General features: G+C 37.4%; 1 protein-coding gene across 5 annotated transcripts in view; it reads right to left on the reverse strand.

Annotated features, from left to right (window-relative positions):
• Positions 1-20,284, reverse strand: part of FAR1 (fatty acyl-CoA reductase 1) — a 108,826-nt gene that overhangs the window by 49,095 nt on the left and 39,447 nt on the right. Inside the window, exon 2 of one of the 5 annotated variants that reach the window (XM_037839890.1) lies at positions 12,728-12,922. In XM_037839890.1, the coding sequence (XP_037695818.1) occupies positions 12,728-12,916 (189 nt within the window). In that variant the 5' untranslated portion in view covers positions 12,917-12,922. Of the gene's footprint in view, positions 1-12,727; positions 14,627-20,284 lie in introns of those variants that run through there. The other 4 variants (XM_037839887.1, XM_037839889.1, XM_037839886.1 and 1 more) reach the window with 4 other exon arrangements.

Below are 20,284 nucleotides of genomic sequence, written 5' to 3' on the forward strand. Positions count from 1 at the left end.
ATCAACACTATGAACACCTGTATACCAACAAACTGAACAACTTTTTAGAAACACACCAACAACCCACGCTGATTCCAGAAGACAAAGAAGATCTCAACACACCAATCACCAGTAAAGACATTGAAATAGTCATCAAAAACCCCACAACAGGGAAAACCCCAGGACCAGATGGCTTCACAGATGCCTTCTACCAATCATTCCAAGAAGAATTAATACTAATCTTGTTCAAACTCTTCCAGAATATTGAAAAGGAGGGAACACTACCAGACTCATTCTATGAAGCCAACAGCACCCTAATATCAAAACCAGATAAAGATACAAGAAAGGAAAATTACAGACCAACCTCTCTAAGGTATATAGATGCAAAAATCCTCAATAAAACACTTGCAATCGAATCCAACTGCACATTAAGAGGATTATTTATCATGATGAAGAGGGTTTTATCTCAGGTTTTATTTCACTACAAGGGTGGTTCGACACAAGAAAATCAATCAATGTAATACACCACATAACAAACTGAAGGAGAAGAACCACATGATCATCTTGATTGATGCAGGAAAGGCACTGGACAAAATCCAGCATCCCTTCTTGATAAAAACACTTTGAAAGATAGGAAGAGAATGAAACTTTCTCAACATGATAAAGGGTATATATGAAAAACCCACAGCTAACATCTTACTCAATGGTGAAAAACTGAAAGCTTTTCCCTTGAGATTGGGAACAAGACAAGGATGCCCACTGCCACTACTGTTATTCAACATTTTACTATAAGTCCTAGCTAGAGGAATTAGGCAAGAAAAAGAAATAAAAGGCATCCAAATCAGAAAGGAAGGAGAAAATCTTTCATTATTCACAGCTGATATGATCCTATACCTAGAAAGTCCTGAAAAACCTACAACAAAGCTACTGGACCCAACAAATGAGTTCAGTGAAGTGGTGGGATACAAGATTAACATGCAAAAATAAGTAGTGTTTCTATACACTAGTAATGAGCAACTTGAGGAGGAAGTCTGGGGAAAAATTCCATAATCGATGGCAACTAAAAGAATCAAATACCTAGGAAAAAGCTCAAACAAGGATGTAAAGGACCTGTATTTAGAAAGTACAAAGCATTGCTAAAAGAAATCAAAGAAGACAAATAAACAGAAAGACATACTGTGTTCATAGTTTGGAAGACTAAATACTATTAAGATATCACTTCTACCCAAATTGATTTACAGATTGAACACAGTCCCAATCAAAATTCCAAGAGCCTACTTTGCAGAATTGGAAAAGCCGATTACCAAATTTACTTGGAAGGATAAGGGGCCCTGCATAGCCAAAAACATCTCAAAAAAGAAAAATTAAGTTGGAGGACTTTCATTTCTTGACTTTAAAGCATATTACAAAGCCACAGTAATAAAAACAGCACAGTACTGGCATAAAGTTAGAACTACAGACCAACCTACTGATCAGTGGAATTGAATTGAGAGTTCAGAAATAGACCCTCACATCCATGGTCAATTGATTGTTGAAAAAGCTGCCAAGGCCACCCAACAGGGACAAGCAATCTCTTCAACAAATGGTGGAGGGAGAACTGGATATCCATATCCAAAAGAATGATCGAGAACCCCATCTTACACCTTATAACAAAAATTAACACAAAATGGATCAAAGACCTAAAAAAAAAGCCAGAACCATAAAACTCCTAGAAGAAAAGAACTCCTAGAAGAAGCATCTTCAAGATCTGTGGTAGGAGGTGGTTTCTTACACCTTTTACTCAAAGCTTAAGCAATGAAAGAAAAAAACAGATAAACGGGGCCTCATCAAAATGGAATACTTTTGTGCTTCAAAAGACTTTGTCTAGAGGGGGAAAGGTAGCTGACTCAATGTAAAAAGATATTTGCAAACCACATATCTGACAAGGTTTGATATCCAGAATATATAAAGAGATGCTACAACTCAATGATAAAAAGACAAATGACCCAATTAAAAAATGGACAAAAGATTTGAACAGACATTTTTCCAAAGAAGATATACAAATGGCTAAAAAGCAAATGAAAACATGTTCAACATCTCACCATCTATTAGGGAAATGCAAATCAAAACTACAATGAGGTATCATTTCACACCTACTAGAATCAACCACTATCATAAAAACAGAAAACTACAAGTGCTGGAAAGGATGTGTAGGAAAACTTAATCACTGTTGGTGAGAATGTAAAATGGACTACTTCCATGTAGTCACTATGGAAGACAGTTTGGCGGTTCCTCAGGAAGCTAAATACAGAACTGCTGTATAATCTGGCAATCTGCTACAAGATATACATTCAGAAGAACTGAAAACAGGGATGCAAAGAGACATTTACACACCAATGTTCATTGTGGCATTATTCACAATTGGCAAAAGATGGGAACAACCCAGGTGTCCATGAACAGAAGAATGGATAAACAAAATGTGGATATACACATATGATGGAATATTATTCAGCTATGAAGAAATAAAATCCTGATGCATGCAACAACATGGATGAAATTTTGAGGACATGATGCTGAATGAAATAAGCCAGACACAAAAGAACAAATATTGTATGATCTCACTACTATGAATGAAGTAAAATGAACAAACTCATGGAGACAATCTCTAGAATATAGGTTACCAGGAGATGGAATGACAGTAGAGAATGGGTAACTGATGCTTAATTTGTGCAGATTTTTTAATAAGGTTGATTGTACATGTTTAAAAATGGACAGAGGTGATGGTAGCATGTTATTGTGAGTGTAATTAACAATGCTGAATTGTGTGTGTGATTGTGGCTGAAAGGGTAAATTTGGTTGTATATGTCACTAGAAGGAAACAGGACTGTATAACACAGTGAACCCTGTTATGGACAATGAATGTGGTTAATAGTCTTACATGACCTAGAACAAATGTACATCACTATTACAAGGTGTTAATAATAGGGTGGCATATGGGAAACAATACACCTAATGCAAACTATGGTCTACAGTTACAGTCTTGCATCAACTGGATCAAAGGTACCAAACCACTGCTAAGTGCCAACAACAGGGGAGTATTTTGGAATATCCTATTCTTGACTTTTAGAAAAATGTCACAGAAACAACCAAATTTAGTCATCAGTTACACTGTTTTACTCTGATGCTTCTCTAGAAGTGCATGTGGTCAGCTGCAAGTCAAAGCTTCATCTTCAGCAAAAAAAAAAAAGAAAAGAGAAAAAAAAAAAAAACTTTACACAGGAAGCAAGGCAAGCATAATATAAATTATGTTCTACCTGTCAATTAACATAACCCTGATAAGAATGCAAAGGTGGGACACGGTCAGGTTTCTTGACTGGCAGGGCCCTTTAGGACATCTTGAACTTTATTTAACTACATACCTCTATGGGATATTAATGTGTCCTTGTCGTAAGTCCATTTTTTTGATAGATACAGGCTTTTCCATGTCACAAGGCTACTGCCCTCACAGTAGCTAAAAAAACTACTAAACTTTCCCACCTGGGGAACGCCTGCTACTTTCTCAAATAATATGGCCAAAAACCCTGGAATATATAAGCCTTCCATAATAAGAGAAAATATGCTAATAAGCCAAGCTCTCAATCTTAGAGATGCACCTATGAAACCTTATTTCTATAATAACAAAACTAAGACTAATTATAATGAATGCCTAAGTGTCACTCCCTGAAAAACTCCTTGTTGCTCAAATGCCCTCCCTCCCCCCTCCCCTCCCCCCCACCTCTCTATCAGCCAAACTCTGCAAATAAACTTACTCCCTTCCCCTCTATGTGGGACAAGACTCCCAGGGATGAGCCTCCCTATTACTACCAAGCATCAATCAGCGAAGCATTTGGAGAAAGATCTGAATCAAAAGGGGGAAAAATTAAACAAAACAGAGTTTCTATGGCTAAGAGTTTTCAAACAGAACCAGGAGGTCATTCTGGGGGTTACTCTTGTGCAAGTCTCAGTCTGATTTCACAAACTGCTACAGGATGCAAAGCCTCAAACAAAAATGCTCCTGAGGTCATCTGGACAACATAAGCAAGCTGCATGGCTACATGAAATCAACACCGCCTTGGTGGGCCTCTATCTGGGAATCTATGAAAAGCTGTTTCTCCAATATAACATAGTTGTATTCACTTATAAATCCCATAATCATGATTCTTCTACTTCTTTTACTTGAACTTATAATTTTCAATTTACTTGTTAAGTTTCTTTCTCAAAGACTTTAAGCCTCCAAATTGTGCCTATGCCAGCTGAACCAGAAACCAGCAGGTGGGCAGTCAACCCCCACTCTCCAGTCCTTCTGGCCCACCTTGGACAGCTAACAAAAAGATAAGGATGGATCAGCCCCATCCTGAAGCAAGAAACATCTTCAACAGCAAGCAAAAGAATTCCATTCCTGTGCCCAAAAATATATACATCCCTCCTCAACTTGAAGCAGCCAGAGTGGTCATCGTCCCAAATTCCTTAAGAATGAGGAATAAACGAAAATGAGGGAGAATTATAACCACTGACTACAGTGGATTTATTGTTACTGTAGTTATTATCTTGTGTTAACTGAATAATTTGTAACACTGTTACAAAAAAAAAAAATGTAGTATCATCAATTGCAATAAATGTTCCACACTACTGCAAGTTGTAGTTGGTGGGCGGTGTACGGAAATCCTGTATTTCATGCATGATTCTTCTGTAAACCCACTTCTCTAATAAAGAAAAATAATAATAAAGTGAAAAAACTATTATTAAAAGCTGAAGGAAAAAAATGGTCTATCAAATCCATGTGCATTTGAGAAGAAATAACTTAGTCTTATAAGCCATATTAACAAAACAAAGTCTGCCTGGGAGCAATTGTGAACTACTGATGGATTTTAATCAAGGAAGTAACATAAGTATGTTTATAATTATAAAGAACCCTTTAGCTGCAATGAGTTTTAGGATGCTCTTGCAGTTATGAAGAAAGATTGGGATCTGAAACAAGATTATGGCAATAAGGGTGATAAGAGATACTTAGGAGGTAACATCAACAGGACTTGGCAAGTGACTAGATCTATAAGATAATGTAAACTTCATGAGAGCAGGAGGGACCATAACTATTTTTTTTCAGTACACAGACCACAGCTAGCAAAATGTCTGGAAAGATATCGGCATGGCAAACATTATGTGAATAAACTCATTAGACAGAAAACACTGGAAGAGAAAGAAGGAAATATGGAGATATGAGTTCAGTTTTGTGACTGCTGGGTATAAAATGCCTAGGTAACACTCGAGAAGACAGGTCTAATAGAGATGTGAAAGAGCAAGCCAGACTACTGATACAGATTATACTAATCACACATGGGTAGTAATTGAAACCCTGGGAGTATAAGAGATCACCTAGTTAGCAGAGTGATAACTGCCAAAGGTCCAGACTATATGAAATGTTTTTCCCAAATCTAATTTAAGGTACAACCATTCACTTCTTACTAAGTCCATTTAAACTGGACCTAGTGACACGAGATCAAGACCTGGGACAGAAAACTGAAGAATATCAATATTTAAGGGACAAGCACAGAAGAAAAATAACCTAAGGAATGATCAGAAAGTGATCAGAAAAGTACTTATAACACCTGAATTCACACTTCTTCATTCTCCCAGATTGCTCACTTTTAATTTCCCTTCAAATCAGACACTTCCACCACCACGACATAATCATGATGTTTCACAAGCTAGGTATCAAACTTGATACTCTCTTTCTCTAGCCACAACCTCTTTAACCCACCAGTATCCCAACCATTCAACCCATCCTACTTCACTAAGTTCATTAGCACCCTCTTTAATATACTTTATTCCCTTTCCAGACCTTACTTCATCACCAAGTATTTTAATTCAATCCTTACCATCCAATAAGGTTACTCTTTCCAGAGACAGTCCCATTGAGTCCCAGTGGTTCTCAATCAGGGATGATTTTGTTCTCCACAGAACATGGGGCAATATCTGGAGGTATTTTTTGTTGTTAAACTGGGAGGGGGAAAGGGAGGGTGTTACTGGCATCTAGTGGGTAAAGGCCAGGAATGCTGCTAAACACCTCATAACGCAGAGACAGACCCCCACAACAAAGAATTACCTGGCCCAAAAGGTCAACAGTGCTGAAGTTGAGAAATACTGCTGTAAACCTATGTTCCACTATGGTATATCCCCTTTGCCTATGATCTTTATTTGTTTCAAAATCAAAGTAGGCTTTACCTGTAAGTTCCTTACTAACTTTAAGTGTTTGCTGACTGCTACTTGACATAAAAAGGATTCGTTTTTATTGATTCACTAGCAATGCTATCCATAATGGGGAATAAGTGGTCCTAGGATTACTGATGGGATGTACTAGGAGGAACTGAAGCCACAAGATAAAATGGTATAACTTTATGGAGTATCAATTTTAGCCAAATATTTGGGGACAAAGCATTTTTACATTAAAAATAGAAGCCATATATTTGGACTAAAACATGAAATTTCAGGCTTAGGTAGAAAATATTCATTTTCTTTACAAATTAGTCCTGGTGTACAGGAAAAGTTTTAGAAGTAGTGCCCAAGTGTAGAGAGGCATATTCCAGAGGCCACATGATGTGCAATCATTTCATTGCTCTGATCACTAATGAAAACGTGTGCCTGTATATTCTTGTGCTTTAAAAATTTGTTTTAATTTCTAATATGATAAACATCAATAAGATATAACCCACAAAAGCAAAACCTCTTTAAAGACCTCAATATTTCTGAAGAGTGTAAAGGGTTCCAGAAACCCAAATGTTGAGAATTATTGCCTTCAACAAACAGAATCTTTCAACTATTTTGAAGATATGAAAAAGTACAGCCCTAAAGTAATGACATTGCTCTGCCAATACACTGCCATCAATCTGCCATTTCAAATATGTTCAACAGTTACAGTGAAAAGTCACCTGGAAAAAGAGCTAAATTATATTATGTTCCGTAAAAATGTACTGTTACTAGCCTACCAAGTAGTTTTCAGTTTAAAAAGATATGATAATGGTCTTTTCGATGGGGCTGGGAGAGTTGGATATCCATATCCAAACAAATGAAACAGGACCCCTATACCTCACACTCTACACAAAAATTAACTCAAAATGGATGAAAGATCTCAATATAAAAGAAAGTACCATAAAACTCCTAGAAGATAATGTAGGAAAACATCTTCAAGACCTTGTATTAGGCGGCCACTTCCTAGACTTTACACCCAAAGCACAAGCAACAAAAGAGAAAACAGATAAATGGGAACTCCTCAAGCTTAGAAGTTTCTGCACCTCAAAGGAATTTCTCAGAAAGGTAAAGAGGCAGCCAACTCAATGGGAAAAAAATTTTGGAAACCATGTATCTGACAAAAGACTGATATCTTGCATATATAAACAAATCCTACAACTCAATGACAATAGTACAGACAGCCCAATTATAAAATGGGCAAAAGATATGAAAAGACAGTTCTCTGAAGAGGAAATACAAATGGCCAAGAAACACATGAAAAAATGTTCAGCTTCACTAGCTACTAGAGAGATGCAAATTAAGACCACAATGAGATACCATCTCACACCGATTAGAATGGCTGCCACTAAACAAACAGGAAACTACAAATGCTGGAGGGGATGTGGAGAAATTAGAACTCTTATTCATTGTTGGTGGGACTGTATAATGGTTCAGCCACTCTGGAAGTCAGTCTGGCAGTTCCTTAGAAAACTAGATATAGAGTTACCGTTCGATCCAGAGATTGCACTTCTCGGTATATACCCGGAAGATTGGAAAGCAGTGACACAAACAGATATCTGCACACCAATGTTCACAGCAGCATTATTCACAATTGCCAAGAGATGGAAACAACCCAAATGTCCTTCAACAGATGAGTGGATTAAAAAAATGTGGTATATACACATGATGGAATACTACACGGCAGTAAGAAGGAACGATCTCGTGAAACATATGACAACATGGATGAACCTTGAAGACATAATGCTGAGCAAAATAAGCCAGGCACAAAAAGAGAAATATTATATGCTATCACTAATGTGAACTTTGAAAAATGTAAAACAAATGGTTTATAATGTAGAATGTAGGGGAACTAGCAATAGAGAGCAATTAAGGAAGGGGGAACAATAATCCAAGAAGAACAGATAAGCTATCATGGGTAAATTTAACATTCTGGGAATGCCCAGGAATGACTATGGTCTGTTAATTTCTGATGGGTATAGTAGGAACAAGTTCACAGAAATGTTGCTATATGAGGTAAGTTTCTTGGGGCAGAGTACGAACATGTTGGAAGTAAAGTAGTTATCTTAGGTTAATTGTCTTTTTCTTACTCCCTTGTTACGGTCTCTTTGAAATGTTCTTTTATTGTATGTTTGTTAATTTTTTTTTTAATTTTTTATTTTTCATACAGTTGATTTAAAAAAAAAAAAAGTTAAAAAAAACAGGGAAAAAAATATGTAGAGCCCCCTTGAGGAGCCTGTGGAGAATGCAGAGGTATTGGCCTACCCCACTTCAATGGTTGCTAACATGACCACAGACATAGGGGACTGGTGGTTTGATGGGTTGAGCCCTCTACCACAGGATTTACCCTTAGGAAGACTCTTGCTGCAAAGGAGAGGCTAGGCCTCCCTATAATTGTGCCTAAGAGCCTCCTCCCGAATGCCTCTTTGTTGCTCAGATGTGGCCCTCTCTCTCTACCTAAGCCAACTTGAAAGGTGAAATCACTGCCCTCCCCCCTACGTGGGATCAGACACCCAAGGGAGTAAATCTCCCTGGCAAGATGGAATATGACTCCCAGGGAGGAACGCAGACCCGGCATCGTGGGATGGAGAACATCTTCTTGACCAAAAGGGGGATGTGAAAGGAAATGAAATAAGCTTCAGTGGCAGAGAGATTCCAAAAGGAGCCAAGAGGTCACTCTGGTGGGCACTCTTACGCACGCTTTAGACAACCCTTTTTAGGTTCTAAAGAATTGGGGTAGCTGGTGGTAGATACCTGAAACTATCAAACTACAACCCAGAACCCATGAATCTCGAAGACAATTGTATAAAAATGTAGCTTATGAGGGGTGACAATGGGATTGGGAAAGCCATAAGGACCACACTCCCCTTTGTCTAGTTTATGGATTGATGAGTAGAAAAATAGGGGAAGGAAACAAACAAACAAACAGACAGACAAAGGTATCCAGTGTTCTTTTTTACTTTAATTGCTCTTTTTCACTTTGATTATTATTCTTGTTATTTTTGTGTGTGTGCTAATGAAGGTGTCAGGGATTGATTTAGGTGATGAATGTACAACTATGTAATGGTACTGTGAACAATCAAATGTATGATTTGTTTTGTATGACTGCATAGTATGTGAATATATCTCAATAAAATGAAGATTTAAAAAAAATAAAAAAATAAAAAGATATGATATGCAGCTTAGTCAACAATCTCAGTACCAGGGAAAAACATGAAAATGAACTTTATACCCACCACCTTTTAAGATGGCAAATTCTTCAAGGGCAGTTATAATGCAGCTATCTTTTATGGTGGTAAATATTCAAGTATTAATGATCTTGATTTAAAAAATAAGTAGCTAGAAAGTTCACGTGACAAATCGTTAATCTAAGAGTTATAGCTAAAACTGCCTCCACTTTTTTCATTTATGAATATTTATCTGTCTGAATCCCTCTTCCTGAAATCAGGCAAGTATTAATTTTTAAAAATAATAAACTAACACTTTCCATTGTATTTTAGGAGATAGAAACTTCACTCAGGGATAGGGGTGGGGAATAATAGAGAATACTCTTATATCTAATATTTACGTACTTTCCACAGCTCCTAATAAAACAAAAACCACAGCTTCTCCTAATGCTCTTTCAATATACTAAGCAGTTCCCAACTCAGAGCCTTTCTCTTTGTTGTTCCTTCCACCTTGAGATCTTCCTCCACATACCCACAGAGATTCTTTCTCACTTCAGGTCTCTGTCCAAGGGTCACCTAAGAGAGAACTCTTCTGCCTACCCTATCCAAAACAGCACCTCCCTCACTTTCAACTCTTTCACCTGCTTTATTTTTCTTCACAGGATGCATCACTATTCAACATATTATTTAACTGTTAATTTGTCTTCTTAAATAGAAAGTAAAGTCCCTGAATGCTAGGACTTTCTTCATTACTCTATTTCCAGTAACCTGAGCAGTTCCCTGGTATATAGCAAGCACTCAACATATCTTTGGGAATGAGAGTTGGGAGGTACACAAGTGGAAAAGAGTTTGGGTCAATGTGAATAACATTACTAATGTATAATTAGCCACGTGAGGAATACTCTCACTGAGTAGAATCTCAAAGGATAGCGGTTCTAACTCTGTATAAAAGTTTCTCTTAGTTTATTTTTCAGAAACCTAAGGCCTCCAGATTGATCCTATGCCAGATAAGCCCCAAAACCTAGAGACACCAGTCTCTCCAAGAACATCAACCAGTTTCAGGCCTCTACTCCATAAGGTCAACACCCCTTTCCAGCATGAAGAAGTTAAAATGGTCATTGCCCAGAGATCCCTGAAGATTGAGAGAAAGATCAAATGAGAGGGAGAAGGTAAAACTGAGACATTAGGATTTAACAAATGACTGTGACCACTGACTCATTATACAGGTATTTCTTTTTAGTGTCAGTATTTTAGAAAAGACAGAATACCTTAAGTTGTTGAACTGTAATCCAGTAGCCCTGATCTTTGATGACTGTATAACCATATAGCAAAAAAAAAAAAAAAAAAAAAAAAAAAATTTGGTTGCCTGTGTTTGTATGGATCTATTTCTGGATGTGTTGTTCTGTTCCACTGATTCATATATCTATCTCTGACAATACTACACTGTCTTCATTAACCTACCTCTATTCTAAGTCTTAAAATCGGGTAGAGTGCAATACTAGTGGTCAATAAGGGGGGGCAGGGGGAAGGGATATGAAATGTGTGAGGTTTACTTGTTTCTTTTTATTTCTTTTTCTGGAATAATGCAAATGTTCTAAAAATGATCATGGTGATGAGTGCACAACTATGTGATAATACCGTAAATCACTGAGTGTATACTTTGGATGGACTGTATGGTGTGTGAATATATCTTAATAAAATTACATTTTTTTAAAAAAGTTATATTAAAACACTCCCACTGTGCTCAACAGGCCTTATTGAATAATCTTGTCTTTTCTTTCATAATTGTTCTGTTGTCACACTTCATCACTACTAGGAGATGTGCTTCCCATTATCTGTCCTAACCTATGACTTGACTTCTTCCTGCTGCTTGTTACCTCTGTTATGTTCTTCTGCCTTTCATTCTCTTCCTTTTTGCTCTTTGTCATCTTCTCTTTTAACGGTGCCCCTGATGTTTTCTCCTGATGTGCCAACTTGGGCACCAATTGCCATCAGTTTTGGAAATGCTACTTTTCACTCAAGGTATCCCAGTTCAAATTCTTACAACTAGTAAATCATCCAACTCTAAAGACTGCTTTTCCACAAAGCCTTACATGTTTTCCTTACTTTCTTATCTACTGGGGAAGTAATATAACATGTGGAAAGAGCATAGGAATTTGTTATTAAGTCATCTATGTTATCTCCAACATCTATCAGCTAGATAACCTCAGACAAAATTATATTAACTTATGAAACTCTTTGTTCACATCTGTAAAATGAGATATATCAACACCTTCCCTTAACACAGCATGAGCTAATAATTGCAAACATTGGCTCTAAAACTCACTAACTACATGACGTTGTAAAATGGGAATGATACCATTACTTCCCTTAACAGATTGTTGTGATGATTAATAACATACAGAGTGCTTTGCACAATGCCTGGCACAATAAATGTTAGTCACTATTTACTACTTTACGAATTTCTATTGAAGAGCAAAACTAGAACACAAATATGTATTTACTGTTCATTTCTAATCAATTATTCACTTATTAACTCTAGATAGTTGTTATTAATCACATCTTTTGATGCTTTTCAGCAATTCTTTGACTTCTCAGAGTGATTCAGATTTCTGGTTTTATTTTTTGAACATAGATTACACTTGCTCTAGAAGGTTAAAAGGCACCAGATACCAAATAACTGATAAACTAAGTAGCAACTACAGTAAACTTACTATCAATGAATGTCAGATACATTCATTCAAATTGAGAGAATTCACAAGCTTATATTTGTGCAGTAATTTTACTCAAGCTCATTTCCATTTCTTCTTGGCAATATTTTTCTAAAGGTTCAAAGTGTATGATGTATTCTACATGTCCTCTCTGTTGTGTTCCTATCTGTGAAATAAGAATATACGACATATCTACCTCCTAAATCTATTAGAAGTGAAGAGCAACTGATGCTTACAAATTTTAATGTTACCAAAGCACGTTTCAAGGATAACAGTTTGTTAGAAATTACCTCTTTGATTATTATCATTATTAGGAAGACTATATAAAATACATAGTAAATACAAATAATCTGTCTCAAATGTTCCATAAACATACTTTAAATACCTACCATACAGTTAATTTAGAACTTGTTATACAATCTTGCCCAATATAGAGGGAAGCTTTTTTCTCCTACAGATCACAATTCATATCCAGTCATCCTATAGGAACTCCAGTTTACCATTATTTTTTCAGGATACTGAAGAAAATGTAACAATCTGTTGATGATCATAATTACATACATAAACACATTTTTTTCTTTCCTTCAAATGATTATTTTCCATACTTACCTTGCCACTAATAACTTCTTCCACTCGCTCTTGTGGGGTTTGTCCAGCTTTCTGCCTCACCAAAACATACACTGAATTCACCTTAGGACAAGACCTCAGCAACTTTTCCAGAAGCACCTTCCCTAGGAAGCCCGTAGCTCCAGTGAGGAGGACATTCTTGCCTTCATAGTATTCTGGGATTGAAACCATTCTGACCTTAAGAAAAACATGGCAAATAAGCATTAGTGCAAAGATTTACGTTTATTCTTTAGCAACAAAAATCTCTTGATATTCAAAAAAGTATTTTAAAGGATAGACAAAATCAAAGTGCAACGGTTAACCAGAGAGAGCTCTAACCTCTAGATCATTGTAGTAAGGTGGAAAGAACAATGAATTGCAACAATGACTTCTAATCCCTGAGTTTCCCCAGGATCACCTCAGAAAAGGCACTCATTTTCTCTCAGACTGAATTTCTTTAGTACAGTTTGTACTAAATGATCTCAAAAAAAACCCTTCCAGCAATCAAATCCAAATCTTCATTTAAACTTGGTTAAACTCTAAAGAGAATTAAAAGATGTTTCCCCTCTCCAAAGGTATTTATAACACTGAATAGAGGTCAGCAGCAAGAATAAGACTCAATTGTCTAGCTTGTATAACAAAGCTAGGTGTCAGATTTGCCGATCATCACCAGGTGAAACAAGAGGTAACAACTAGTCCTTTTCCAACATGTTTCATATTAAAGGCAGTATATCCAAATGGTGCTTAAATCTCCCTTTTAAAAAAGTCCTAGTAAGAAATACATGGGTTGACTTAACCTACTTACCCAAATTCCACTGAAACAGCAGAAAGGATAGATTAAGAGAATGAATGTACAAAAGAACAATGATAAATGAAAAAAACAAAAGAACAAAATACAGGAGTCCCACAGTATGTCACTACACAGAGCTCACATTCAAAACAACACTCTGTTGTTCAGAAACATACATATAAACATAATAAAATATTAATAGATGCATGAGAGGGAGTACAATACAATCAGAGAAATGAATTTAAAAAGAATAAATTCATAGACCAGGGAAACAAGAAATAATGCCATTAACAAGCCAAAAGAAAAAGAAAAAGAAGAATTTCTAGACGATATACATGAGGATGAATTGTTAAAGAAACCATGGCAGAAGAAACATCAACCCAAACATAGGAAAGGACAATAAGGAGGCAAGAGATGTCCTTACCAATCCCTTAAACAGACCCTGGAAGAAAACACCAAGTTCAGAATCAAGAAGCTGGACTAAAGCATAGGGAAATCAAGATAATGAAGAATCGCTCACAGAAAAGGAAAGCCATTCATAACAGTCTTACTTCCTAGATAAAATTTGTCTCCCAAGCCTAGTATCCACATCTGCTTGGGAAGAGTATCCAGCATGGGTGCTAGGAACAAAAGAAACCAGGGCTGAGCCCAAGGTTACTCCAAACATTCCCACAAATGAAGATGTGGGAGTCAAAGGATAGGGAGAAAGGACACAGAAACACCTCCCTTCCCCCAAAAAATAATTATAGAATTTGGCCCCAAGAATAAATAAAAACCTGACATTTATACATCCTTAGCCTGTTCTGCTGCTGGCTCTTAAAATCAAACTTACACAGAATTCTCAATTAGAAACGCCACTGAGGGAAAAGCTCTTGGGAAGACAGACCTCAAATTGCTGAGAGGAAACCACTATCAGCTCCACAACCAACCATATTAGTCTTTTGTAACTATGAACAGATAACCAAAGATCATCAAATATATAAGAAATATCACCAAAATTAAGGAGAAGGACCAAAATGAAAAACAACAGAACCAACAACAAAGGAAATTAAGAAAATAAAAAATTTAAGGAGAGCTTAAATTCTGATAAATATCCTCCAAGCCATTCATAAGAATTTTACTGCCACAAAATAATTGCTACGAAAAAAAAAGCAAAGAATAAGTAAAGAATAAGCAAAGAATGGAGAGTAGACATTCAGGCATGCATAGAAATCCATTTAAAAAAATAAACTGTTAGAATAACTAAATGAATTTAACAAGGACACTGTTGTATATAATGTTTACATGGAAAAAATCAAATGTATTTCTTGATACCAGTAACTAACAGAAAGTGAATGAAGGAAAAAATATATATACCACTTACAATACCATCAAACACCAAAAACTAGAAGTAAATCTAAAAGGCAAATAAGACCTCTATTCTGAAAACTATAAAACATGGAGAGAAATTAAACAATACCTAAGCAAATGGAGGGATATACTGTATTCCTGAATTAAATACCTGATATTATTTACAAAGATTCAATACAATCCTAATCAAAACTCAAGTTATTTGTGTGTGTGTTTATGGACACTGACAGATTCTAAAGTGTTCATGGAAATGCAAAGAGCCAAGAAGAGCCAAGAAAAACTTAAAAAACAAAGCTAGAGAAATTACATTACCATGTTTATAATAAAGCTCCAGGAATGTGGTATTGGGACAAAAGAGATAATGGTGCACAGTCAACTGGATAACCATACAGAAAAAAAAAATGAATCTTGACCTCTACCTCACACCATACACAAAAATGAATTCCAGGTAGACTGTAGCTCTAAATATGAAAGGTGAAACAATGAAGTTTCTAGAAGATAACAGAGGAGAATAGCTCCATGACTGGAGTAGATAAACATTTCTTAAATAGGATGCAAAAAGTGCTAACCAAAAATGAATATACTGATAAATTGGACCACAGTAAAACAGAACTTCTGTTCATCCCAAGACACTATTAATAAGGAGAAAGAGAAAACCAGAGTAAAAGATATTTGTAATATGTATGATGACAGATTATTATCCAGAATATGTAAAGAAGTACAAAATGAGAGGACTGAAGTCATCAACTTGGCTATGTAAGATATCCCCTGGAAAAGTCTCCCCTCAGAATCAACTAATAAATGGACAAATCCCACTTGCTTGAATCTCTGGAGTATGGTAAGAGACTAAACAAGGATTCCACAAACACTGAATCAAAGAAAAAGAAAAACAAACACCAAAATCACATAGGAAATATATGTCCCAGGCCTGCCAACTGGGACCCCTCACCCTCACTCAGTCCCGCACAGCTTCAGAGTCACACAGAGGTCACACAGCCTGGGTCCTTGTGGCCCCAGATGTAGACCATCAAGCTACACACAGCAGCAAAGGTGCAACCCCACACATATCCAGGCACAGGGACCCAAGTCTGCAGAGACTCAGAGTGGAACACTAGTAGCTGAAGAGTGTCACAAACAAAAGGGAACCCAGGGAAATAAGAGACTGTGGCGAACTGTCAGCAATAATGCACATGCTCAATTCTCTCTCTATTTGCTGGACAACTTAACCGCAAAATGGACCTTTCTGGATTGACTCGACCTGGCTCCGCAGTGGTGGGATAACCTAACAGGGAAGAAAACAGAGGCAGTAAACCCTTACAGGAAAAAAAAAAAGGTGGGGGAGGGGGTGCTGAACTGGAAGACAGGATGAGACCCAGAACTGAAAAGAGTAATGAAAAGGGGATGCTGAGTAAGGGAGAGAATTTAAACAATTCATAGGAGCGAGGGAGAAAATTCTGCACAAAAACAAACAGAAGACATCAAGATTTCCAAAGAAGGAACAAAGGAAAGGAAGCTTTCTCCTGGAACTGAAACAACTGCACACAAAAAAAGCAATCTTAAAAACTGGATCACATATCCAGGGAGAGAATAACGTGCAGAAGAGCTGAGAAAATCTGAATGGTTAAACACAGGTTACTTTAAAGGTCCAGAATAAGTTGCACCAAGCATCAAAGAAGAACCTTAACACAAAGCCAATCAACAATAAAACCCAAGGCAAGAGAGAGAAACTGACACTTAGAGTGAACATACCAAAATAATCAGATGCCCAGACAGCAACAAAAAATTACAAGCCATAGGAACAAACAGGAAGATACGGCTCAGTCAAAGGATCAAATTAAAACTTCAGAGGAGCTACAGTATTTGGAATAACTACTTAAACAAGTTCAAACAAATCTCTGAATTCATTTCAAGGAAATGACGGAAAATATGGATAGAAATAAACTGACGGTGGACACAAGCCTAAAAGATATCAAGAAGACAATATGTGAGCATAAAGAATTTGAAAGCTTAAAAAGAAGCATAACAGAAATTATGGGGACAAAAGGAACAACAATAGAGATTAAAAATACACTAGAGAGATGGAAGAAGATGGCAGCATAGGCGTGGAAGCCAGTCAGTCCCCCTGGAACAACTAATAAACAACCAGGAACAAATAGTAAATAATCTGGAATAACTGTGGAGGGACAAACGTGACTGTCCACTCATCATACACCAACCTGAATTGGGAGGAATGCCTGAGATAGCAGCATAACATCTGAAGGCTGTAGGTAAAAACTGTGGACCTGAGCCAAGAGCCCCCTCTCCCATGGCAAACTACAAAGCCTTGCTGTACTAGAGAGCAGTACTCTCTGAGCAAGAGAATACAGCTCAGCTGAGCTCCAAATGGAGTTTTAATTAGCAAACATGGACTGCTAAATACAAGCTATGAATTCCCAAGCAGACAGAGGCTTTTGGTGATGACTGGCCTTGAAGAGCTGGAGGACCTCTCTGGGAGGGAAGGGGAGCCCAGAGGACCGGGTGCTGTCTCTGGCTGACAGGTGAAACTGAAGGGGGCCACAGACTGACCCTGAAGGGGGTCTGTATGTTCCTTTTTTGGATCAGTGGAGAAAGCTTCAGCCATTTTCAATTCCCAAGACTCAGACCCAGACAAGGGTGGAGACAGCAGAGTTCAAATGCAAATGACCTCTCCCCAGGGGGTACATCCTCCCTAAGAGGAAAGATGTGGTGCCAAGCTCTACTACCCGCCTTCCATTCAGAACCAGACCCCAGAGCCCAGAGCCTGGGGGAAAACAGCCACAGGCCACACCTCCTTACACCAGTCAGGAGTGACAGGCTGACAGGCGTCAACTGCTGGGCAGAAAAGCACAGTGACTTGAGGCCTCACAGGGTGTACCAATCTTCCAAGACACACCCTCAGGGAGACCTGACACTATTTTCTCTTTCCAAGACCTGAGCCCGTTCTGGTCTAGGAAAACCTGATCAGGGTAACCAAGGAGGCCAGATGCCTAGACAACAGAAGACTACAACCTACACTAGGAGGGGCGAAGTTATGGCCCAAAGGAACAAACTCACACTTCAACTGAGATACAGGAATTTAAACAACTAGTGCTGGATCAATTCAGAAACTTTAGGGAAGATATGGCAAAAGAGATGAAGCGTATGATGAAAACACTGGGTGTACATAAGGTAGAAATCGGAAGTTTGAAAAACAACAGAATCTATGGAAATGAAAGGCACAACACACAAGATGAAGGACACAATGGAGACATACAACAGGAGATCTCAAGAGGCAGAGGGAAACACTCAGGAACTGGAGAACAAGGCACCTGAAAGCCTACACACAAAAGAACAGATAGAGAAAAGAATGGAAAAATTTGAGCAATGTCTCCAGGAACTTAAGGACAAAATGAAATGCAGGAATGTACATGCCATGGGTGTCCCAGAAGGAGAAGAGAAGGCAGAAGCAATAACAGAGGAAATAATCAATGAAAATTTCCCATCTCTTATGAAAGACATAAAATTATGGATCCAAGAAGCACAGCACACCCCGAACAGAATAGATCCAAATAGGCCTACGCCAAGACACTTAATAATCAGATTATCAAACATCAAAGATAAAAAGAGAATCCTGAAAGCAGCAAGAGAAAAGCAATCCATCACATACAAAAGAAGCTTGATAAGACTATGTGCAGATTTCTCAATAGAAACCACGGAGGCAAGAAGGAAGTGGGGTGGAATATTTAAGATACTTAAAGAGAAAAACTACCAACCAAGAATCCTATATCTGGCAAAACTGTCCTTCAAATATGAGGGAGAGCTTAAAATATTCTCTGACAAACAGACAATGACAGAGTTTGTGAACAAGATACCTGCTCTACAGGAAATACTAAAGGGAGCACTGCAGACAGAAAGGAAAAGACAGGAATGAGAGGTTTGGAAAACAATTTGGGAAGATAGCAGCACAGCAATGTAAGTACACTGAACAAAGATGACTGTGAGTATGGTTGAAAGAGGAAGGTTAGAAGTATGTGGGACACCAAAAGAAAAGAGGAAAGAAAAAGACTGGGGCTGCATAATTCAGTGAAACCTAGGGTGCTCAACGATTGTAATACAAGGTACAAATATGTTTTTATTTATATGAGGTAGAACAAATGAATGTCAACACTGCAAGGTGTTAAAAATAGGGTGGTATTGGGGGAAAAATACAACCAATGCAAACTAGAGACTATAGTTAACAGAAATATTGTATTATGCTTCCTTTAATATAGGCAATATACCAAACCTAAATGCACATGGCGGGGGGCATAGGGGAAGGGTATGGGACTCTTGGCATTGGTGATGTTGTCTGACTCATTATTCTACTTTAGTTTAATGCTGTCTTTCCTTTTGTTGCTTCCTAGCTGTCATGTTTTGTTTTGGTTTTTTTTTCTCTCTGTCTTTTTTCCTTTTTCTCTTGTCTCTCTACCTTCTCTGACTCTTCCTCCTCCTTTGTGGAAGAAATGGAGATGTCCTTATACAGATAGTGGTGATGGTGGTGAATACTTAAATACGTGATTATACAGGGAACCAATGATTGTTTACTTAAGACAGAATGTATGCCGTGTGAACAAAACCATCTTCAAAAAAATGGGTTGAAGAAGAAGCCTTGAGGGCACTATATTGAGTGAAATAAGACAGATACATAAGGACAAATATTGCAGGGTCTCACTGACATGAACTAACTATAATATGTAAACTCATAGACATGAAATATAAGTTATCAGGATATAGAACGAGGCTGAAGAATGGGGAGCAGTTGCTTATTGTAAGCAGAATGTTCAACTAGGGTGAACTTAAATGTTTGGAAATGGACAGAGATGATCGTAGCACATTGTGAGAATAACTACCAGTGCTGAATGGTGTGTGAAGGTGGTGGAAAGTGGAAGTTCAGGGTCCTGTACGTCACCAGAAGGAAAGTTGGAGGTTAAAATCTGGGAATGTATCAAACGGTGAATCTTGTGGTGGACAACATCTATGATTAAAACTATACGACTATTAGAAATCTCTCTCATGAACTAGAACAAATGTATGACACTACAACTAGAAGTTAATAATAGAGGGGCATATAGGAAAAATATATTTACCTCTTGCAAACTATATTCTACAGTTAGTAGTATTTTAACATTCTTTCATCAATAGTAAGTACTCTACCAATACTATGAATCAGTAATGGGGGGGTAGCAGTATGGGAGGATTTGAGTTTCCTTTTTTTGTGTGCCTTTATTTCTTTTCTGGAATAATGGAAATTAATTGTGGTGATGGATGCACAGCTGTATGATGGTACTATGGGCAAATGATTGTGCACTTTGGATCTTTGGATAATTGTACGGTATGTGAACAACTTCAATAAAATTAAATTAATAAAAACAAAAAAACAAACC

The sequence above is a fragment of the Choloepus didactylus genome, chromosome 6 (genome assembly GCF_015220235.1).
Source record: "Choloepus didactylus isolate mChoDid1 chromosome 6, mChoDid1.pri, whole genome shotgun sequence".
Taxonomy (NCBI): Eukaryota; Metazoa; Chordata; class Mammalia; order Pilosa; family Megalonychidae; genus Choloepus; species Choloepus didactylus.